Below are 21,816 nucleotides of genomic sequence, written 5' to 3'. Positions count from 1 at the left end.
TAGTGCTCATTATGTACAATGTTACATGTTAGTGCAACAGTCTCCAATATATATAATGTCAGAAATATGTGCACTTGATAATAATATGCAGTGTGGTGCTACTTGTAGGAAACGAAGGTGAGGAGAATAAATAGTTGATTGTTTGCAGAAGAACTCTTTCAAAGCATGTGCAAGAAACCTGTAATACTGATTGCCTCCAATAAGAGGAACTTCAGCGCTGCAGGATGAAGATGGGATGAGATTTCATTATACACCTTTTGCACTTTCGAATTTTATTTCATTTTTGAGAGAGAATGTGTGTGTGCAAATGTGAGGAAGAGGCAGAGAGAGAAGGAGAGAGAATCTTAAGCATTGTGGGTGTAGGGCTCAATCTCAAAACCCTGAGATCATGACCTGGGCCAAAATCAAGAGTCAGATGCTTAACTGACTGAGCCACCCAGGCGTCCCACCCTTGATGAATTTTAAACCTCATGAATATATTGTCTATTCAAAATTAATAAAGTGAAACTGTGAACCTTTTTCCAATATAAACTATATCATGCTTGTATTCTAAAGCCAACTTACCAAATATATTTATAAATCTCTATATTTTAGATAGCAAGAAAATGAGGATTATTCCAGTAAATTAATTTCAAGTAAAGAAGACAGGGAATCTGTGCACTTGAAACTACATTTGCATCACTAAGAGAAGGCTTACACTACACTATTGGTTTGTTCTTTGGCAGTTAAGACAGAAAAATATTAATCAGGATAAGTCATTTGCGTCTCTCAATTTAATATTGACAAATTTTACTGAAAATTGTCTTAAGTTTTTGAGTGGAGTTTTGGGTGAGTAAATGTGGTAAATTAGTTTGGAGATAATTCACTTTAAAGGTGATCCCAGGAATTCCCTGTTCTTCAACTTAGAATTGCTTTATCACTCGAATATGGCAAGTTTTGGCATTTGTGCTTTTTAAATCTATAGCAAGGTTGTATCTACGTATACAACTTTTTAATGAAGAGCTACTCCTGACAACTCACACCCACCCCATGAAAAGTTGCAAAACTACTTACCTCTTCTGGTATACTGCAAAGCAGCTTTTTAGTTCTTGTTTTCTGTTTAAAGCAATCATGAAGCACTGCATTCTGGCGGGCAGTCTTAGTTGCTGGGTTGGCAGAGGATGCTCCCCATCCTGGCAACTGAGAAGTTCTGAGTATGCCCTTGGGGTATACTTGTGTATCTTGTTAAGCCAGAAAAACATAAGGCTTAAGAACAAGATTTCTGTTTGCTTTAAACAGAAAAAAATTGACAAATGTTGTCCATCTGTACTAGTAGTGTAGAACATCACATTTTTGGTTTAGGCTTGTTTTGCATCATGAATGAAGTTTTGAATGGCTAGATTCTGTCAAATATCATATTTCCATTTTGCCTCTCCCTTACCGATTTGAACTTATGAGAATACAAGCATGATCTCCCAGAGGACAACCCAGGTGGAGGTGTCTTGAGTTAAATTCTGTCCATACCTGATGTTGATTAGAGTCCATTTTACGTGACAGTAAGCGTGCCAAGTTTCCAGGCTTTTACTAACCCATTTCTTGTCAATATTTCAATTTAGCATTTATTAAAAACTTATTATGGGGTGCACTTGGGTGGCTTAGTTGGTTGAAGTCTCTGCGTTCGGCTCAGGTCTTGGTCCTGGGGTCCTGGGATCAACCCCGCATCAGGCAGCCCCCAGGGGGCTCTCTGCTCAGTGGGAAGTCTGCTTGTCTCTCTCCCTCTGCCCCTCCTCACTGTTCATGCTTTCTCTCTCTCTCTCTCAAATACTTAAATAAAACCTTGAAAGAAAATTTATTATGGGCCAGGTATTGTGCTAGGGATTGTATAAAGTGGATATGGTGGGAAATTGGACTGGAGAAGTTGGGGGTAAGGTGAGACTAAAAAGGGTTTTATAGGAATGCCTGGGTAGCTCAGCGGTTGAGCGCCTCTGTTTGGCCCAGGGCTTGATCCTGGAGTCCCAGGATAGAGTCCTACCCACGTCGGGCTCCCTGCATGGAGTCTGCTTCTCTCTCTGTGTGTGTCTCATGAGTAAATAAATAAAATCTTTAAAAAAGGGGGGGGGGGGTATATACATGGACAGTTTTTTAAAGAAAATTTTACTGAAGTATAGTTGAAATACAAAGTTATATTGGTTTCAGGTGCACAACATAGTGATTCCACAGTTCTGTATATTGTACGGTGCTCACTGTGATTAGAGTAGTTATCATCTGTCACCATTCAATGCTTATTACAATATTACTAACATTATTCCCTATGCCTTATTTTTTTATATCTGTGACTTATTTTATAATTGGAAGTTATACAAAGTTATACAAATTGAAAGTTTGTATTCATGGACTCATGGACAGTTTTTTTTTTTTTTTTTTAAGATTTATTTATTTATTCATGATAGAGAGGTGCAGAAACACAGGCAGAGGGAGAAGCAGACTCCATGCCGGGAACCTGACGCGGGACTGGATCCTGGGACTCCAGGATCGCACCCTGGGCCAAAGCCAGGCGCTAAACCGCTGAGCCACCCAGGGATCCCCGTCATGGACAGTTTTTAATTAAGAAAATGGCGTGATCCAAACAAAATGAATAGGAGTTAACAGAAAAAAATGAAGAACTCCTGATGAAAGTAACAAGTTGTTTTTTGTTTTTAAGATTTTATTTATTTGAGAGAAAGAGCAAGTAAGAGAGCACGAGGAGAGTAAGGGGCAGAAGGAGAAACAGACTCCCCATTGAACAGGGAGCCTGACACAGGGCTCAAACCCCAGGATCATGACTGAGCCAAAGGCAGACCCTTAACTGACTGAGCCACTCAGGCACCTTAGTTTTTGTTTTATTACGCTACTGCTATTATCTTTAGAACAAGCCATTGTCTAGAAGTAGTATCCCACTGTGTTCTCCACTGCCATTTTTTTCAGTAGCCTAATAAAGTTCTGCTTTAGATGCTTTATATTTTGGTATAAGTTTTACCTAGGGTGTGTTTCCTTAAGTCCATTTACTTTGTTTCTTGATAAAGGATGGAATGTGCCAATTAATTATCAAACATTATATTCAAGGCTGCTTCCTTTGATTATTCAGACATAATCAGGCATCAGAAAATTCATGTTTTTAGTATTTATAATATTGTTTTTTCTGAGGTAGTTTATAATTCTTTTATCTTGAACAGTATTTACATGGTGATATCTTCATTTCAAAATTATGGGGCTCTCAATTTCTTGGTTAATATTTTTAACTCTTTATTTTGTGTTTAGGAGAAAATATAGTGAAAGGAGATAGTGAATCTATTAAGAATCTGCTAGAAATATTTGATGGACTGCTGGAGTATCTTACAGAAAATATCAGTGAGACATCTCTTGAGAAAAGTAAGTTTGAAAATAGAAATTTGATTTTGTTAAAAAATTTGGTTTATATTCTATATCATGTCCCTTTTTGCCTGTTTTTGTTCATGGGAATTAGAATCACTAATGCATATTCCTGGTAAATTTAATCATATTAAATCACAATTCTTACTGTTCTAAGTGGTTGAAAACTATCCTAGACTGTTACCATGTCCTTTGTCAACTTGGATGTTGCTTATAAATTATTTTAAAGCTAATCTAAAAAAAAAAAGCTAATCTAGAATAGCTAAATTCTGGCTAAAATTTGTCTGTTGTCCTATTATTGCATGAAATTTCTTACTCTATAATTTTCCTCTGCCAGAACTGCCATTTTTGTTATAATTTGGATATTGCTAAAACATTAGCAGGAAGAATTGCTGTGTTTTTTTATCTTCAACCTACATTTAGGTTTGTGACAGCCTGAACATTTTATTTTAGTCTTTGAGTAACCCAGTTTCCCAAATTGTAACAATTCATTGTGTAAAAGTTTTATTTTACGGTTTTTCATAATTATAAAGATAATATCGCCATATTTTATGAAAGGTTTATGGTTATTTAAGTGGATCAACAGTATTTAAGAGCTATTTATAATCTTTGACTCAGTTTATCTTGTTTCTAGGGATTTATCCTAAGGAAGGTAATATAAAAGGAAGGTGCTTAAAAGTCTTCATTGCAGTGTTATTGCAAAGAAGAAAAACCCGTCTTTGAGATTTGAGATGGGTTGAGTAAATAAATAGTGCTGTGTGTTATGATTGGAGTAGTATATGGCCCATATAAGAATGGTTTTACTATTTTAAGGTTATCCAACAAATTTTTAGCAGCAGTAACAAATTCTAATATAAATGAAGAGAAAAATTTCGGTAGGTTTACTCTTCCTATTTCTCTCCCTGTTGATGGTGAAATGTATGCTGTGATTATAACATTTGAAATTAACTCTAAACTCTTTTTTTTTTTAAACTCTGACTCTTTAGTGATAGTTTTCTACCTTTTATCATTGTTGTTGAAAAAATTTAAAAATATATAAGTATGACCTGGAAGGAAAAATTGCCACACAAGGTATTTTTTATTTTAAAAACTTGAGTGCTTGAGTGGTGGGATGCCTGGGTGGCTCAGTGGTTGAGCGCCTGCCTTCCAGCTCAGGGAGTGATCCTGTAGAGGGATCGAGTCTCATGTTGGGTTCCCTGCATGGAGCTTGCTTCTCCCTCTGCCTGTGTCTCTGTCTCTAATGAATAAATAAGTGAAATCTTTAAAGAAAATAAATAAATAAATAAAAAATAAAAACTTCAGTGTTTTGAATGTGAAGTATTTTGAATGTTTAATATATGTTAAATATATGCTGAAAATAGAATCCTCTGGGAGGATTCAAAATTGCATGCCATGTTTATTGCTCTCAAGGAAGCCTATACTCAAGTCAGGAAGACAGCTGTAAATACATACGGTAGTCCCCTCAGATGTGCAGTTTTACGTTCTGTAGTTTGAGTTACTCACAGTCAACTTCTATCCAGAAGCAGATGATCCTTCTGACGTTTTTGTCAGAAGGTCATAATAACCTAATGCTGTGTTGCAGTGCCCATTTCATTTACCTCACTTCATCTTATCACATAGGTATTTTATCTTCCCACATCATCATGAGAAGGGTGAGCATAAGACAATAAGATATTTTGACAGACCACATTTTGGTAACTTTTGTGCCAATTTATTGTAACAGCTTTATTTTATTATTAGCTGTTTTTGATCTTAATGTATCTTAGAAGCTAAACTTTATCGTAGGTATGTATGTACAGGAAAAAGTGTATAGTGTTTGGTACTATCTGTGGTTTCAGGCATTCTTTGTGAGCCTTGGAATATCCTCCTTGGATAAGTGGGGACTATCGTACAATAAAAACATTATAGAATTAAGGGAGAGTGAGACATGTGAAACCTAATTCAAGGCTACCAGTAGGTATTTTGATGCTTTGTAGCTCTTTAGTCATTTTAGCAGCAAGATTAAGAGGTAGAAAATTACCATTAGGTGGAGATTGATTAATTTGAAATTTTACACTGACAGCAGCAGTTTTTACTCTTGCAGGGACCATAGTGGTTTGGCCATGGATAGGGCCGTGGGGATGGAGAGAGGAACACAGAACTGAGAAGTACTTATATGTGAGTCTGGTAATAGTGAAATGCTGAGGTAGGGGGTAAGGAGGGATCTTTTGAGGGGAGGTCAGTAGAATGTGGTGAGTTTAGGGCTGCTAGAAGGGAGTTGCACAGATGGGATCTCCCTGTGTGGTAGTACCTGAGGTGGACAGTATTTTCTAAAGTCTGATTCTCCAAGTTGCTATGGCAAAATTACCTAGAGCTGAGCAGATTCTTCAAAATGCCAGTTAATAACGGGAAGTAAATATTTATTATTGTTAGGCACATCAGGTATGTATTGAAGCTCTTTCCTGGTACCTGAGCTAGCATTGTCATTTACTTAAACTGAAGGACAAGAGATTTGAAAGCAGAACTTGAGTCAGTGCTGCGTTCTGCCCCTCATTGTTTGAAGCTCTTGAAGCTTCAGTTTTCTCATCTGAAATTCTTTCATGGCTGTAGTGAAGGTCAAATTAGGTATGCATAAACAGCTTAGCACCAAGCCTAGCTGAGAGTAAACGCACAGTGAATGTTAACTCATGTTATTAAAATGTTGTTTGTTGAATACAGAAATAGAAAAAAATGAAGGTGGATGTTTGAACAGGGAATCTCTAGAAATGGGAATGGGAATATCCAGAGGTATAAATATGAATCATAGAAGGTTCACCCACATACCTCCTGAAGTCACTTTGCTAGCGAGGTGCTGTCACTAGTGAAACTATATTCCTCTGATATGTGGGGTAGAATGTGATCATCTGAAGGAAAATTCCATCCAAGCCTTGATGTAGTCTGATTCTTAGGTAGGCTAGGAGAGTGATAGTCTTGGAACTTGAGGTAGGCTGACACGGTCATGTGAGGCTAAAACCACAGCCTCATCCTCTTGCTTCAGACATCCTTTACAGGTAGGGAGGTTCTAAACAACGGAAAAGGACCTACCACTTAGCTTAAAAAATAAAACATTGCTAATACAAGTAGACACTGCTTTTCAAGCAACAGTTTTGTTTGTTATTCAGTACGTGCTCATCACAAGTGATGATTTGGTTCTTTGTACTTTCAAGTTCACAAGAGCCCAGTTTACCAGGAGAGGATGAGGTGCCTTACTATTCTTCCTTCTACCTACCCCTGTATCAAAATAGCATTATTAATTTTGGGGTTTTTTGGTATTGTGTTTATCTATTCTAAACAGGTGAAACTGGACAGAGTTTTAAAGAATCCCATCTAAGAGAACCTTTGGAAGAGCCAGAAAGTACTAAGGAATCCAAGTCATCATGGAAAAAGGTTTCTTTTGGGAGGTAGTGCTCAATGTCTATGAATTTAATCGAAGCAAATTATGCTATTTTCTTCTACCAAGAATTGAAATGGCACACAGTATACCAGAATGGAAGCAAAAACTAGTGTGAAAACTTTAATATTTTCTCATATTTTAAACCCCCTGAGGGAGGTTTAAGAGCCTTGAGCTATATGTAATATTTAATTTTCAGTATTAAGCACCTACTTACTTTTAAATGTTTTCCCTTGGTTATCAAAATAGTTTGTATTCCTTACAGAAAACTTGAAAGTACAGAGAATAGAAACCAGTAGAAAACAATGAGCTCTATCATTTTGACTAAATAAGTACTTATTTGATGTTTTGTTATACGTTAGTATTATTCTTTTGAGGTTTTTTTAGATTTAGTCATATTGTTTATGTAATTTTGTTTTCTGCATTTTAAAATTTTACACATCAGTAGCCTTCAAGTTGTTAAACTCTTTGTAGTAATTTTTAATTACTGTATAGCAGACCATTCATATGTGTGCTTTTAATTGGCTAAACCACTCCTCTAAGGTGGAGGTGGCTATTCCTGTTTTTTTTTTTTTTTTTTTTAAACATCCTACATTTGATGGTAGTTCTAACTAGAGGTTGAATATGATGCTATGGCTTTGTTTTAAATGTCTGATTCTCCATTTTTTCATGGAGTTTGTCATGATTTGAAAAACCCAGGCAGTGCTTTCCTATTCAGGTATAGTACATCGTGGAAAACATGTCTTAAGGGAGATCACCATACGATGACTTTCTTGACTTTATTTTTATTTTCATTAGATTTCTTTTTTTAAGTGCAAAAGTGAAACAACACAAGGTATTAATGCAAAATTAATACCCTACCCAGACTCTACTCCTACATCCCTAGAGTATCCAGTGTTTATTGTTCTGTGTGTATTTTCCAATGCATTTAATCCCTGACACTTTCCACACAGTTATTTCCACCATACATACATCAGTCAAAACAGATAAGCAGCAAGTGAAAAGCAACAGAAGGGAGTGGAGTGTCTTGCCCTTTTTCTGCATATTGCAATTAGTCTCATTATCCATAGGTAGGCTGTTTGAAGCAACTCTTGGGGTCCTTCTTGGTAGGGGCCCTCTGTGGTTAGGCCAGGTCCTAAATAAGTAAGGGAACTCTTTCAGGTGCTCCTTGTCATCAGAAGCTTTGGGCCCCTCTTGGGATGGAGATGAAACAGAATCCACCGGTGAAATAATTCGACTTGGAGATACCGCACACACTTTTTCTCTAAGAAGTAATGGTAAGTAGTTAGATACCAGTTAGTTATTCAACATCTAACTATAAAAATATACTTAGGAATGTTTTATAGTTGAGAAGAACATAGAAAGCTATAACTTGACATTAGAATTGAATTTGTAAGAGTATACCGCCATTATCCTAAATATGAACAGTTAACCTGAAATCAGTCAAGGAGGAGTCACAGGCACAATGCAAGCAGGTAGATGCAAGTTTGTCTTGTAATATATGGGACTTGATACTCTGGGAAGAGAATTCTGGATGCAACTTAATCATCCACTTACACTCAGGTTACTCCTTAAGTGTAGCTTCCTTAACTGGGTGACTTCCTCTTTTCGTGGTTTCAACCAAGAAGCCTGTATATCATCCAGTGGCAATTTTTCTGCCAGGTGTCAGGCCACGTTTCTAATAGTCTGCTGCTTATATACAGTAAGCCTAAGTATCTTTCAGACCCATTTTGAGCATCCCATCTTGCTGTCCTCCGACATCTTACTCCCTGTCCTCCCTACCTTGGTTGCCATGCTCTTTTCTGGCATCCTATTGTTTCTTCTGCTGGGGTATTCTTCCTTCCTTTCTATTCCTGGCAAATTTACACTACAAAGCCCAGCCTCCCCCATGTGCCTCAGGCTCTAAGGCTCTGTATTTTGTATTTCTACAGTGTGGCCCTCTCACCTTATTTTGGTAATAGCATTCTCACATTGCATAGAAATTTTGAGTATGTCATGAGTTTCAGGGACAGTAGCCACCGTACTCATTCAGCACATGTTTAATGTTTTCCCTGTGCCAAGCAGTGGTGTTACAGTGGTAAACACAATAGACACAAATTCCTTCCCTTGTAGAGCTTACGTTCTACTTGTGGAGGCAGCCAATAAGACAAATAAGTGAAATATATAGTAAAATTATTCATATTCATCTTCGTATTCCAAAGCTTTGCAAAACACCAGGCCCGCAATAAGTTGTGGGGGTTTTTTAATGGAAGAACAGGAATGCTAGAGAGGAATTAAGTGTATTAAATTGGGAATCCAGTGACCAAGTTCTTATCCAGACTCTGCTACTAGCTGTGTGACTTTGTCAGGGCCCTTATCTTTCCTGAGCTTCAGTTTCTTAATGTGTGAAATCAGAGAATTCCACAAAACCATCTCTGAAATCTCTCTCTCAGCATTAATACTTTGATTGCAAAGAATAGACGCTGAATTCCAGTGTTCAAAGAACCTAAGTCTGGCAGATTAGACAGTAGACCAAAGACATGTACTTGTTATTGGGAGGAGCAAAGTAATGTGATGACCAAAGTCAAGTGTAGGTAATACTGTTTCTTGAAGGAAAGAGAGTAGGATTAACAGAAGGTGGAAGAAATGGTGATTTTAAAGATGGTGTTCTGTGATAGCAATTGCCATGTAGAAAGGTTGCTTCTGTAAAAAGTGAATTATTTTCAGATTTTAACTATTCAGATTATAATACAATTAAGGCAAAAGAAAAAAGATTGAGAGAAAAGCTAGGCTAAGGTCTTTGGATTTAATGTCATAAAGGACTATGGTAACTTCCTTTTATATTTGGATTTAAGTCTACAGATTAACTGTCATCATATACATTTACGGGCATCTAATTTAGGCTTTGATTCCTGGGCTGTTGCGATAATTGACATGTAACATTGTTAGTTTGAGATGTACAACCTGATGATTTTATGTTTACATATATTGTGAAATGATCATCACAGAAGTCTAGTTAATGTTTGTCACCATTTATAGTTGAAATTTTTTTTGCTTGTGATAACTTTTAAGATCTATCCTCTTTGTAGATTTATAGTCCCATGACTTATTTAACTGGAAATTTGTGCCATTTGACCATCTTCATCCATTTTTTCTACCCAGGGCCACCCCCTTTTCTTAATGAAATGTTACATACATTTATTATATAGATATTTAGTGAATTTTATTAATGCTTACAGTAGACAAGTTTTAGAACATATTTAGCAATATGTCCTAAAACAATCTCGAAATTATGAGGTAAGATTTGAGTGTATCTCTTTCAGTCTGACAGAAGTTCCATATGGTAACTAAGCATGAGATTTTAAGAGAAATTTCATCAAAAATGAAGAGCATATGAGTTACTTGATCATCAAGAAAAATTAAGCCCAGGTAAAACTGAATTAGCCTCGAGTCAAACTGATGACAAATTCAGTTTGGGTAGTAGAGAAATTGTGGATGGACCATATTATGAATTTTGAACATTAGATCTTAGATGCTCTTCATGTAATTAGGAAGTTATATAGGGAGATTCACATATTTTAAACATTTTGATCTGAAAATGGCCATATTGTACTGGATTATAGAAAAGGAAAGCACAAAAAGATGTATTTGCTGGTTTTAAGAAGACATCAATCAGCATCAGAAATGTTGAAATACACAGTATCTTGGAATAAATTGCGTGGAGTTTGGGGTCTGTGCAACATGAATCTTTCTGTTTGTAGTGATTGTCAGTTGACCATTTGGTAACAGTGGGTTTTTGGGGTGCATTCTCAGACCTTCCAAGTAAGGAATACATTTATGGTGAAGTTTTTCATTAAATTGGAGAAAGGTAAATAGTCATTTGGAGAGGGGGTTCTTAAGTCCATTCTGTTTGTGGGAAGTTTGTGTACTGTAGATTTCTAAAGGAGCAAAGTGGATATTCCCTCAATTTCAGAAAAATTTACTGTAGCTTTCTATGTAATCTTATAAAGCTGATTTAAAATAATAAGCATTTAAAAATTAGACAAAACAATTTGACCTGTAAGCTTTTTTATTATGGTATCAGCCAAGATTCCTAGCTCAGAGAAAGGCAAATACCAAAGAATTTCACTTATATATGGAATCTAAAAAATAAAGCAAATGAAAACAAAAAGAAGTAGACCAGAGAACTGATGGTTTCCATACTGGAGAAGGTGGGGGGAATAGGTAAAAAAGAAATAGATACAGAGAACTGATGGTTTCCATACAGGAGAAAGTGGGGGGAATAGGTAAAATGGGCAGAGTAGAGTGGGAGGTATATAGCCTTCCAGTTATGGAATGAGTAAGTCACAGGAATGAAAGGTACAAGAAATATAGTCAACAGTATTAAAATAACATACAATGACAGATGGTAGCTATGCTTATGATGAGCATAGCATAACATACAGAGTTGCCAAATTACTATGATGTACACTTGAAACAAGTATTATATTGTGTGTCAACTGTACCTCAATTAAAAATTACTTAGTTTGATTACACTTTATGAGATCACATAAGATGCACATTAGCATATCTGTAAGGAAAGAAATTAAAATGTTAACAGTGGTTTCTTTAGGTCAGAGGTTGGCAAACTATGGCACAAGATCCAAATGACTCACCAATTATTTTGTTGATGGTTTCCTTCTCTGTGCAGAAGATTCTTGTAGTCCTAATAGTTTATTTTTGCTTTTGTTTCCCTTGCCTGAGGAGACATATCAGAAAAATGTTGCTAAGGCTAATGTAGAGATTACTGCCTGTGTTTTCTTCTAAAAGTTTTATGGTTTCATGTCTCACATTTAGTTATTTAATCCATTTTTAGGTAATTTTTGTGTATGGTGTCAGGTACTCCAGTTTCATTCTTTTGGAATGTAGCTGTCCACTTTTCCTACCACCAATTATTGAAGGGACCAGTTTTTCCTCATATTCTCACTTCTTTGTTGGATATTAATTAATTGACCATATAAACTAGTTTTTTTTTCTGGACTCTCTATTCTGTTATTTTGATCTGTGTCTCTATTTCTGTGGCACTTCTTTTTCTAAAGCAAAGTAATATGATGTGAACCTTTGCTTTTAATTTGAATAAGTGGAAAAAATTTGTATAATTGGTTCTGGGCTATAGAACTAGAGCTTCCTCTCTGATCATTATTAATAGTAATGGGAAGTTTGGGCAATCAGACCAACATAGTTCAATGATCATGTCGTTCCTGGCATTTTTAGCCTCTGGGTAAAAAAATTATTGGTTTTTAGTATAACATTCAGCAAATAAAAAAAAAAATTCTACACGTAATGCTTTCTTCTCTAGGTGCCGATGGCCCCAGTGAAATGCAGTCCAAAAAAGCCTTAACCATGTCACGTGAAGAAATGCACCCTCCCTCATCTAGTTTTTTGTCCAAGAGCAGGACATCCTTTACTGAAGACAGTGAGTAGTAATGCATTGTTAGACTATTGCTATGAGTTAGAGACAATAGTTCCTGAGATAGTTTCTGTTGCTATTAGCCTTTTTAGGCTTTTGTTGCTCTATACTTGCTGTGATTCTTTTTGGTTTTACATGATCATATTTGTAAATGTTTGGTAATGAATTATGAGCTCTGATTTCATAAAATGGCTTTTGGTCATATGTTTTGCATCCATATTCTTCTCTTAAAGACTTTAGGATAATTAGAATCTCTAATACACATACTAGTATTATCAGTTGATGGTTTTCAAATTATTAGGGAATGATAAAATATAGTCATTTGAAAAATACTCTCATTTCTTACTGTTCTCTCTGGGATTTTAGTTAGTATTATGTAAATCATTGTTATGGCTACCTAGTTTTATAACCTGTGGATAAACCATCATTTTTATGTGGCTATCCTCCACTCATTTAGGTTTTTAGTATCTATAGGTATGTATACATAATAAATGATATATTTTTTAGAGTTTCACCTTAATGTCCACTTTATTTTTGATAACTAGTGGAAATTCCTTCTGTGGATGTGATTCCAAGTGCTAGGAAGCTCGGGGAGCCTATTCGATCAGCTATTCCTTTGCATCCACCCTACCACCCTTCAGAGCCTAGAGCACCCTGTCCCATAGGAAAAGAATACTTGCGTTCAAGTCACATCTCCCCTGCCATGAATTCTACTGGAGAGAGCACAGCATTTTCTGTGGTAAGTGGAAAAGCTTGCTTTTGAGTAGGTAGAAGTCCATAAATTTTTATTTTTTTAATTTTTATTTTTTTTAATTTTTATTTATGATAGTCACAGAGAGAGAGAGAGAGAGAGGCAGAGACACAGGCAGAGGGAGAAGCAGGCTCCATGCACCGGGAGCCCGACGTGGGATTCGATCCCGGGTCTCCAGGATCACGCCCTGGGCCAAAGGCAGGTGCCAAACCGCTGCGCCACTCAGGGATCCCGAAGTCCATAAATTTAAAGAGGTCTACTAGAATAGTAATCAAGGATACTCCACTAATGAGCACTATATTTCTCAAGCCTTACCTCTGCGTATACCTACATGTTCTTACTTTAAGACAGTAGGGATAAATGTATAAAAAGGAAAATAGTATTAGGTGTTTATTTTGTGTCATGCATAGTTCTAGGTTTTTGCAGGTATTGAATAATATACTACTCACAACAGCTATGGAACAGGTATGATTTTTATTTCCCATGGGAAAGCTGTTACAAAGAGATTAAATATCTAAGTTCAGGTACACAGCAACTGTAGAGTCAGGATTTAAACTCAGTATTCTAGTTTCAGAACCCATATTCTGTGTCCTTAGTTAAATCACTTAAACTTTTATAAGGAAGTATGAAAAACCATACACCCATATTCCTATTATCCAGTGTGAACTGCTGTTAATACCTTGGCCTATTTGCTTCCACTCTTTGGAAAAGAAAAAAAACAAAAAACAAAACCTTTTTGTAAAGTTATCCTGTCCCTATCCTCCTAGAAATGAACAGCTAGGGATATATGCAAAAGGTGAATTTTTAAACAATGATACATTCTCATTATTAAAAATTCAAACAGTGCATAAAAAGTGCAAGGATGAAATAAGTATCATTAGCATTAGGTGGCCATCATTTTTCTAAACATTCTGTACACCTGTTCAGATAGAGTGGGTGGATAGATAAAAGGGATCATAAGATAATGGTTACATTTGGAGGAGTTTTAGGGGAGGATGGTAGAAGGGCTTCTGAGTTGTTGATAATATTCTATTTCCTAACCTGAGTGGCATTTAAGTGTGAATGCTCATTTTGAAATAATTCTTGAACAGGACACTTCAATAAAAAGTTTTTAAAAATACAATTGTATTATAGTTGTTTTTTACTAAAAAGTGTTTAATTTTACTTTGGTAGAAGAAAAAGATAAGTGAAATTGAAGAGATTCTTAAATGTCAAATGTTTCTTCATAAGATTAACTCTGAGATTAAGAAATAAATTGTTTAATGAGGCACCTGGGTGGCTTACTCAGTTGGGTGTCCAACTCTTGAGTTCATCTCAGGTCATCTTGGAGTCCTGGGATCAAGCCCTACATGGGGCTCTACACTCAGTGGGGAGTCTGCTTGGGGACTTCTCTCCCTCTCCTTTCCCTCCTCCTCCCCTGTGTACTTGCAAGCACACGCACATGCTTGCTTGCTCTCTCTGAAAGAAATAAACCTTTAAAAAAGAAATCAATTGTTAAAAACATTGAGAGTATATATTCGTATTTTGGAAGGCATTATCTTTAAGTATTTCAATTACAGACAGTTTTTATTGACTCTTTTTTCAGTAAGATTTTATTTATTTGACATAAAGTGAGCATGTGCGGGGACAGAGGGAGAAGGAGAAAGCGTGATAAGCAGACTCCATGCCCAATGTGGAGCTTGATGCAGGGCTCAATCTCATGACCCTGAGATCATCATGATCTGAGCAAAAATCAAGAGTCAGACTAGACTCTTAACTGACTGAGCCACCCAGGTACCCTGACAAATGTGTTTTTTTAAAAGTCAAACGGGGATCCCTGGGTGGCGCAGCAGTTTGGCGCCTGCCTTTGGCCCAGGGCGCGATCCTGGAGACCCGGGATCGAATCCCACATCGGGCTCCCGGTGCATGGAGCCTGCTTCTCCCTCTGCCTGTGTCTCTGCCTCTCTCTCTCTGTGTGACTATCATAAATAAATTTTAAAAATTTAAAAAAAAAAAAAAAAAGGTCAAACGGGTGCTCAGCTGGCTCAGTCAGAAGAGCATGTGACTCTTGATCTTGAGCCCACATTGGGTCTAGAGATTACTTAAATAAATTAAAAACTTAAAAAAAAGTAAAACATGGTGAATAAAAGGACTGAACTTTGTCCCACAGGTTCTCCCCTTTCCTCCCATCCAAAATGTTTTTATGTGCCATCTTTGTAGCTTTTTCAAATCAATTCTTTTGTTTTTAATAGGAATCAGATAATAGAGTTGTCTTAACTTCTAAGTCACCTGAAGATAGCAAACAGGAAATTTGTTCAGCTCAGATCCAAGGCCCTCGGACAAGGAAGCTTCCCAAAGGAAAAAGGTAACCTTACTTATTGCAGTGTTTTCAGTCTGTTTGCAAAGGGATTTGAAGAAGAGTATATTCTCCAAACTGAGCTATGAAGACCAGTATGAAATCTTTGTTACAGCATGCATTACACAGCACATTTGGCTACTTAAATGTCATGTGGTCATTTTATTACAGATATGACAGCAGACCTACAGTCTCATCCTGGGATTCAACCTTCTCCCAGAGGCCAGGAAAGAGGTTAACAGAACAAGAGTTATATGCAGTTTCTGAGAAACTCTCTCAACGGCTCTCTGAACTAGATTGGGCAAGTCTTGTTTTTTATATCTATATCGAGACTGCCATAGTTGGTGAGTATTTAAGTGATCTTTCAATTAAAGATAAAAGCTAAGTAAGCTAATGTACTAAAATTAGTTGTGTCTTAGTTACTGTGAAAATGTTCCATATATCAGGCAGGTAGGACACAAGATGAGAAGTCATCTCTTGGCCTTTCATGGTATAACCAAATTTGGTACAGGTTTATCCTGATTTTTATTGAATTCTGATGAAAATAATCATTCTACTTGATTACATTAAAACTTTTATTTTTAGATACATCTAAGACAGATTTGGTATAAATTCGATCTCTTGATTTCAACTCCCAGAATCCAGTATTAACAGTTGAGGGGTATCATTGAATAAATGTATTAAGTCCTTATGTGATTTACTCTAAAGTCTATTGAAACTGAATATTCCAATAGCAGTGATACACACCCTTCAGAAACTAAACATACATAAGCATTCAAATGTTCTTAGTGCCTAATTAGGAGAAGAAGCTTTCTAAAGATTCTGTCTGCTGTTTCCAATGTGCATTCTGCTAAAATCAATGAAAGGTGTTGTATTTTCTCAATAGATGTTAAAAAGTGCCCTGGGTGATCGAATTAAAGAAAAGACTGACTATAAAGAAGATGATATTGGAAATGAAGAGATGGAGAGTGGGAAGGATGAGACACTGTCTCAGCACAGTGACAGCATCATGGAGTGTGGGTCAAAGAAGCGAAGACCAGGTACCTCCCCAGAGAAGCCAGGATAAGGATGTTCCAGGGACCCATTTAGGACTTCCATTTGTCTATGACTGGATTTCTCATTTTAAATATTTCAAAGATATATAGAAGGATCAAAAATAATAATACCTGCGTCTTCACCATCTAAAAGCATATGCTAATAATTATACATACTTTACACTTTTTGCATTTAAAAATAAGAGTTGAAGTCTCCTCTTTCCTCGCCACAGTCTATTTTTCCCCTCCTTCAAAGAAACAACTCTCAAAGTTTGTATCTTCATATCCTTGTTTTTATTTTTTTATTTTATTAAGATAGAATTGACATAAAACATTGTGTTCATTGAAGGTGTACCGTATAATGATTTGGTATATATTGCAAAATGATTATCACAAGAAGTTTAGTTAACATTTATCACTTCACATAGGTCCACATTTTTTTTCTTAAAACTTGTAAAATGGGATTTTTTGCAACTTTCAGGTAACTAAAGTCACCATACTGGATGTTATATTCTCAGAACTTACTTATCTTATAACTGGAAGTTTGTACCTTTTGACCAGCTTCACACCCACCTCTGGCAACCACCAATGTGTTCTCTGTATTTTTTAGTTTGTTTTTAGATTCTACACGTATATGAGGTCATACATTATTTGTCTTTCTCTGTCTGAATTATTTCACTTAGCATAATGTCCTCAAGGCCTATCCATGTTGTTACAGATGGCAGGATTTCCTTTTTTTTTCCCCCTATGGCTGAATCATATTCTTTTATGTATGTTTTTTTCTTTATCCATTTATCTGTACATAGGTGGGCACTTAGGTTGTTTCTGTATCTTGGCTATTGTAAATAATGCTGCAGTCAACATGGAGGGTACATGTATCTTTTTGAGGTAGTGATTTCTTTACTTCTGGGTATAATTGCTGGGTCATGTGGTATTTTTAATTTTGATTTAATGAAAAGGCGGTGTACCAAATGGGAGAAAATATTCACAAATCAGATATCTGATATAGAATTAATATCCAAAATATATAAAGAATTCCTACAACGCAATAGCAAAAAAAAAAAATTCCAATTAAAAAATGGGCATCTTTACATTCCTGTAATCTCACTTCATTATGGTGTGTGATCCTTTTACTATACGATTGGATTCAGGAGAGCTTAAGTGGCTCAGTTGGTTAAATATCTGACTCTTGGTTTTGGCTCAGGTGATGATCTCAGGGTTTTGAGATCGAGGCCCACACCCACAATGCTTAAGATTCTCTCTCCTAATTTTGGCCTTTTGTTCTTTTTTCCTGGTTCCCTCAAGGAATAAGATTAGGTGGTTTGAGATCTTTTTTCTCTTTTTTTTTCTCCCAATTGAGATATGTTGACATACAGCACTGTGTATATGTACTGTACGATGACTGGATTGACATATCTTGTGAAATGATTATGACAATTAGTTGACACCCATCATCTCCTATAGATCAAGGAAAAAAAGGGTTTTTTTGCCTTTGTGTTGAGAACTCTATAACTTTCATATATACCATACAGTGGACCTAACTTGTTATTGTGTTGTACATTATATTACCAGTACTAATTTATCTCATAACTAAAAGTTTATACCTTTTGACCACTTTCATCAAATTCCTCCCGCCGCCTCTTGCCTCTGTTAACCAGAAATCTGATCTTTTTTCCTATGAGTTTGCACCCCCACACACACCTTTTTTAAAGATTCCACATGTAAGTGGTTTCTTTTTTTCCTTATAGATCTACATATAAGTGAGGTCATACAGTAATTCAGGGTCCATCCGTGTTTTCACAAATGACAGGATTTTCTTACTTTTTAGGGCTAAATAATTCATCCATCATTGGACACTTAACATTTCCATGTCTTGGCTACTGTAGATACTGCTGTGAACATAGGGTAGCAGATAATCTGTTCCACAGTTTTTTGTTTTCTGTGGATATATTCCAACAGATGAAATTGCTGTATCATATGGTAAATTCTGTTTTTAATTTTTTGAGGAACTTCCATAGTGTTTTCTATGGTAGTTGTACCAATTTACGTTTCCTCCAACAGTGCACAAGGGTTCCCTTTATTCCGTATCCTCTCCAATGCTTGTTGTCTTTTGATGGTAGCCATTCTAACAGACACAGAATGATATTTCATTATAGTTTTAATTTGCATTTCTGTAATGATTAGTGATATTGAGCACTTCCTCATGTTCCTGTTGGCCATTTGTAGATCTTCTTTGGGAAAATGTCTGTTCAGTTTCCATGCCCATTTTTTTTTAAATTTTATTTATTTATGATAGTCATCACACAGAGAGAGAGAGAGAGAGAGGCAGAGACACAGGCAGAGGGAGAAGCAGGCTCCATGCACCGGGAGACCGATGTGGGATTCGATCCCGAGTCTCCAGGATCGCGCCCTGGGCCAAAGGCAGGCGCCAAACCGCTGCGCCACCCAGGGATCCCATCCATGCCCATTTTTAAATTTGTTTGTTTCTTTGCTATCAAGTTGCAGTTCTTTATATAGTTTGGATATTAACCCTTTGTCCGATCTCTAATTTGCAAATATTTTTTTCTCATTCCAGAAGCTTTTCATTTTGATATAATCCCACTTAACTGTTCTTTATTTAGGTGTCATGTATCTTTTTTGTTTTCTCATGTATTCATTTATCACTTTGAGCTTCCATCTTAGAACTGCTCTTGCTATATCCCATAGGTAGTTTTGTTTGTTTTAAACGGGTTTTGTTTTGTTTATTTTAGAGAGCAAGCTTGTGCAGTGGGGGGGGGTGGGGGCAGGGGCAGTGGGAGAGGGAGAATCCCATGCAGGCTCCACAGCCAGCACAGAGCCCTATGCAGGGCTTGATCCTGAGATCCTGAGATCATGACCTGAGCTGAAATCAAGAGTTGGATGCTTAACTAAGACATCACATAGTTTTGATATATTTCCTTTTCCATCTGAAGATTTTTTAAATTTCTCATTTGATTTCTTCTTTGACCTGCTAGTTGTTCCATAGCATATTGTTTAATCTCCATATATTTGTGAATTTTCCAGTTTTCTTGTAATTGCTTTCTAGTTTCATAACATACCAAGTGTCAGAAAAGATGCTTTATATGATTTCAATCTTAACTTTATTATGACTTATTTGGTGTCCTAGCATATGCTTGGTCCTGTAGAACGTTCCTGTATGCTTGAGAAGAATGTATATTCTGGTACTTTGGGATGGAGTGTTCTGTAAATGTCTATAAACGTCTGTTAAATGTTGTATTGCTATTTGTCCTTTGTATTTTAGGTTTGTTAATATTCACTTTACATATTTACATGCTCCTGTGTTTGGTGCATAAATACTTAGAAATGTTTATACTCTCTATGAATTCATCCCCTTATTGTTATATAATGATTTTGTCTCTTGTTACAGTCTGTCTTGAAGTCTGTTTTATCTGATAGAAGCATAGCTACTACAGCTTTCTTTTGGTTTCCATTTGTGTGAAATATCTTCTTTCACTTTGTGTGTGTCCTTAAGGCTTAAGTGAGTCCTGTATAGTCAGCATGTAGCTGTGTCTGTTTTGCTTTGTTATCCATTCAGCCACGCTCTGTCTTTTGATTGGAAAATTCAGTCCATTTACATTAGAAGTAATTATTGCTAGGTGTCGACTTAGTGTTGCCATTTTGTTCTGTGGCTGTTTTCTATTTCTGTTCTTTTGCTCTCTTTGTGATTTGATGATTTTGCTCTAGACTTCTTATCTGTAGTGTATCTATTATAGGTTTTCATATTATGGTTACCTAAAGCCTATATAAGACATCTTGTAGTACTCAATTTTAAGTTGATAACAACTTAAATTAGAACACATACTAAAGTTCTGTGTTTTTACTTTTCCTGCTCCCATACTTTGTTCTTGATGTCGTAATTTACATATTTTTGTGTATTCATTAACAAATTATTGTAGTTATTTTTGCTACTTTTGTCTTTTAACCTTCATGCTAGATTTATATGTGATTTACCCACCACTGTTACAACATTAGACTTTTCTGAATTTATATATTTACCTTTACCAGTGAGATTTATATTTTCATATGCTTTCCTATTACTAAATACCACCCTTTTATTTAAAGGAGCCTCCTTAAAATTTCTTGTAAGGCTGTTCTAGTGTTAATGAACTGCTTCAACTTTTGCTTGTGTGGAAAACTATTTCTCCAGTTCCAAAGGACAATTTTGCTGAGTAAAAGTTTTGGTTGGCAGTTTTTCTCTTTCAGCACTTTAAAAAAAAAAGATTTGTATGTATGTATGTATGAGAGATACAGAGAGAGAGAGAGGGAGGCAGAGACACAGGCAGAGGGAGAAAGAAGCAGGCTCCATTCAGGGAGCCCAACGTGGGACTAGATCCCGGGACTCCAGGATCAGGCCCTGGGCTGAAGGCGGCGCTGAACCGCTGAGCCGCTGAGCCACCAGGGCTGCCCTCTTTCAGCACTTTGAATAGATATTACTCCCTTCAGGCCTGCAAAGCTTCTTCTGGAAAATCTCAGGAGTGGTATGGAGGTTCCCTTGTATATAACAAGTTTTCTCTTATTGCTTTAAAGGTTCTCTCAAATTAAATTTGGTAATTTAGTTATAATGTGTCTTAGTATGAGGTCTTTGGATTTATCTTATTTGAAAGTTTCTGGGCTTCCTGGGTTTGGATGTCTCTTTCCTTTGTCCAGGTTAGGGGAGTTTCCAGCCATTGCTTTGAATTGGCTTTCTCTTTTTCTCTCTCTACTGGGACCCCTATAGTGTGAATATTGGTCTTACTTGATTGTGTCCCACAAATCCCTTGAGCTATCTTCAATCTTTTTTATTCATTTTTCTTTTTGCTCCTCTGTTTGGGTAAGTTCTACTGTCCTGTCGTTAAGTTTGCTAATCCTTTCTTCTGCTTTAGCTAGTTTGCTTTTGAACCCCTGTATTGAATTTTTCAATTTAGTTAGTATGTTTTTAAATTATATAACTTCTGTCTGGTACTTTTGTTTATTTTCTCTTTGTTGAAATTCTCACTTTGTACACACATTGTTCTCCTGATCTTGGTGAGCATCTTTATGACCACTGTTTTTAAGTCTCCATCAGGTCTAAAGCCCTTTTTTCTGTTTCACTAAGATTTATTTGAGGTTATCTCTCTTTTTTTTTTTTTTTAAGAACATACTCTTCTTTTTTCTTCATTTTCCTGTCTGTGTTGGTCTCTGTGCACCAGGTAAAACAGTCACCTCTCCCAGTCTTGAAGGAGTAGTCTTATGTAGGAGATCAGTCTTAACATTAAAGCATGTTCCTAGCTCTTGGGTGTCTCAAAACTTTGTGATTATCCTAACTACCTTGTTTGTTCTTAATGGCTCCCAGGAGATGAGGGTGTGCCAAGGCCCCTTTCAATGTAGGTTTTTTTCTCATTCACCTGAGGTATAGGAGTCATTCAGCTAGTTTCCAGATTCCCTTCTGAGGGAATTATTCAATATGTAGCTGTA

General features: G+C 36.4%; 1 protein-coding gene across 4 annotated transcripts in view; it reads left to right on the top strand.

Annotated features, from left to right (window-relative positions):
- CEP95 (centrosomal protein 95) overlaps window positions 1-21,816 on the top strand; it is a 34,880-nt gene that overhangs the window by 4,276 nt on the left and 8,788 nt on the right. For 3 of the 4 annotated variants that reach the window (XM_077853763.1, XM_077853761.1, XM_077853764.1), the window contains 9 exons: window positions 3,277-3,387; window positions 6,701-6,806; window positions 7,958-8,073; window positions 12,114-12,230; window positions 12,770-12,963; window positions 13,054-13,173; window positions 15,207-15,319; window positions 15,482-15,611; window positions 16,197-16,350. In XM_077853763.1, coding sequence (XP_077709889.1) covers window positions 3,277-3,387; window positions 6,701-6,806; window positions 7,958-8,073; window positions 12,114-12,230; window positions 12,770-12,963; window positions 13,054-13,173; window positions 15,207-15,319; window positions 15,482-15,611; window positions 16,197-16,350 — 1,161 coding nt within the window. The remainder of the gene's footprint in view (window positions 1-3,276; window positions 3,388-6,700; window positions 6,807-7,957; window positions 8,074-12,113; window positions 12,231-12,769; window positions 12,964-13,053; window positions 13,174-15,206; window positions 15,320-15,481; window positions 15,612-16,196; window positions 16,351-21,816) is intronic. The other variant, XM_077853762.1, reaches the window with a different exon arrangement.

This window comes from Canis aureus, chromosome 16 (assembly GCF_053574225.1).
Source record: "Canis aureus isolate CA01 chromosome 16, VMU_Caureus_v.1.0, whole genome shotgun sequence".
NCBI classification, from domain to species: domain Eukaryota; kingdom Metazoa; phylum Chordata; class Mammalia; order Carnivora; family Canidae; genus Canis; species Canis aureus.
Note: the sequence above shows the minus strand (reverse complement) of the source record. Positions and strands in the feature narration are given on the sequence as shown.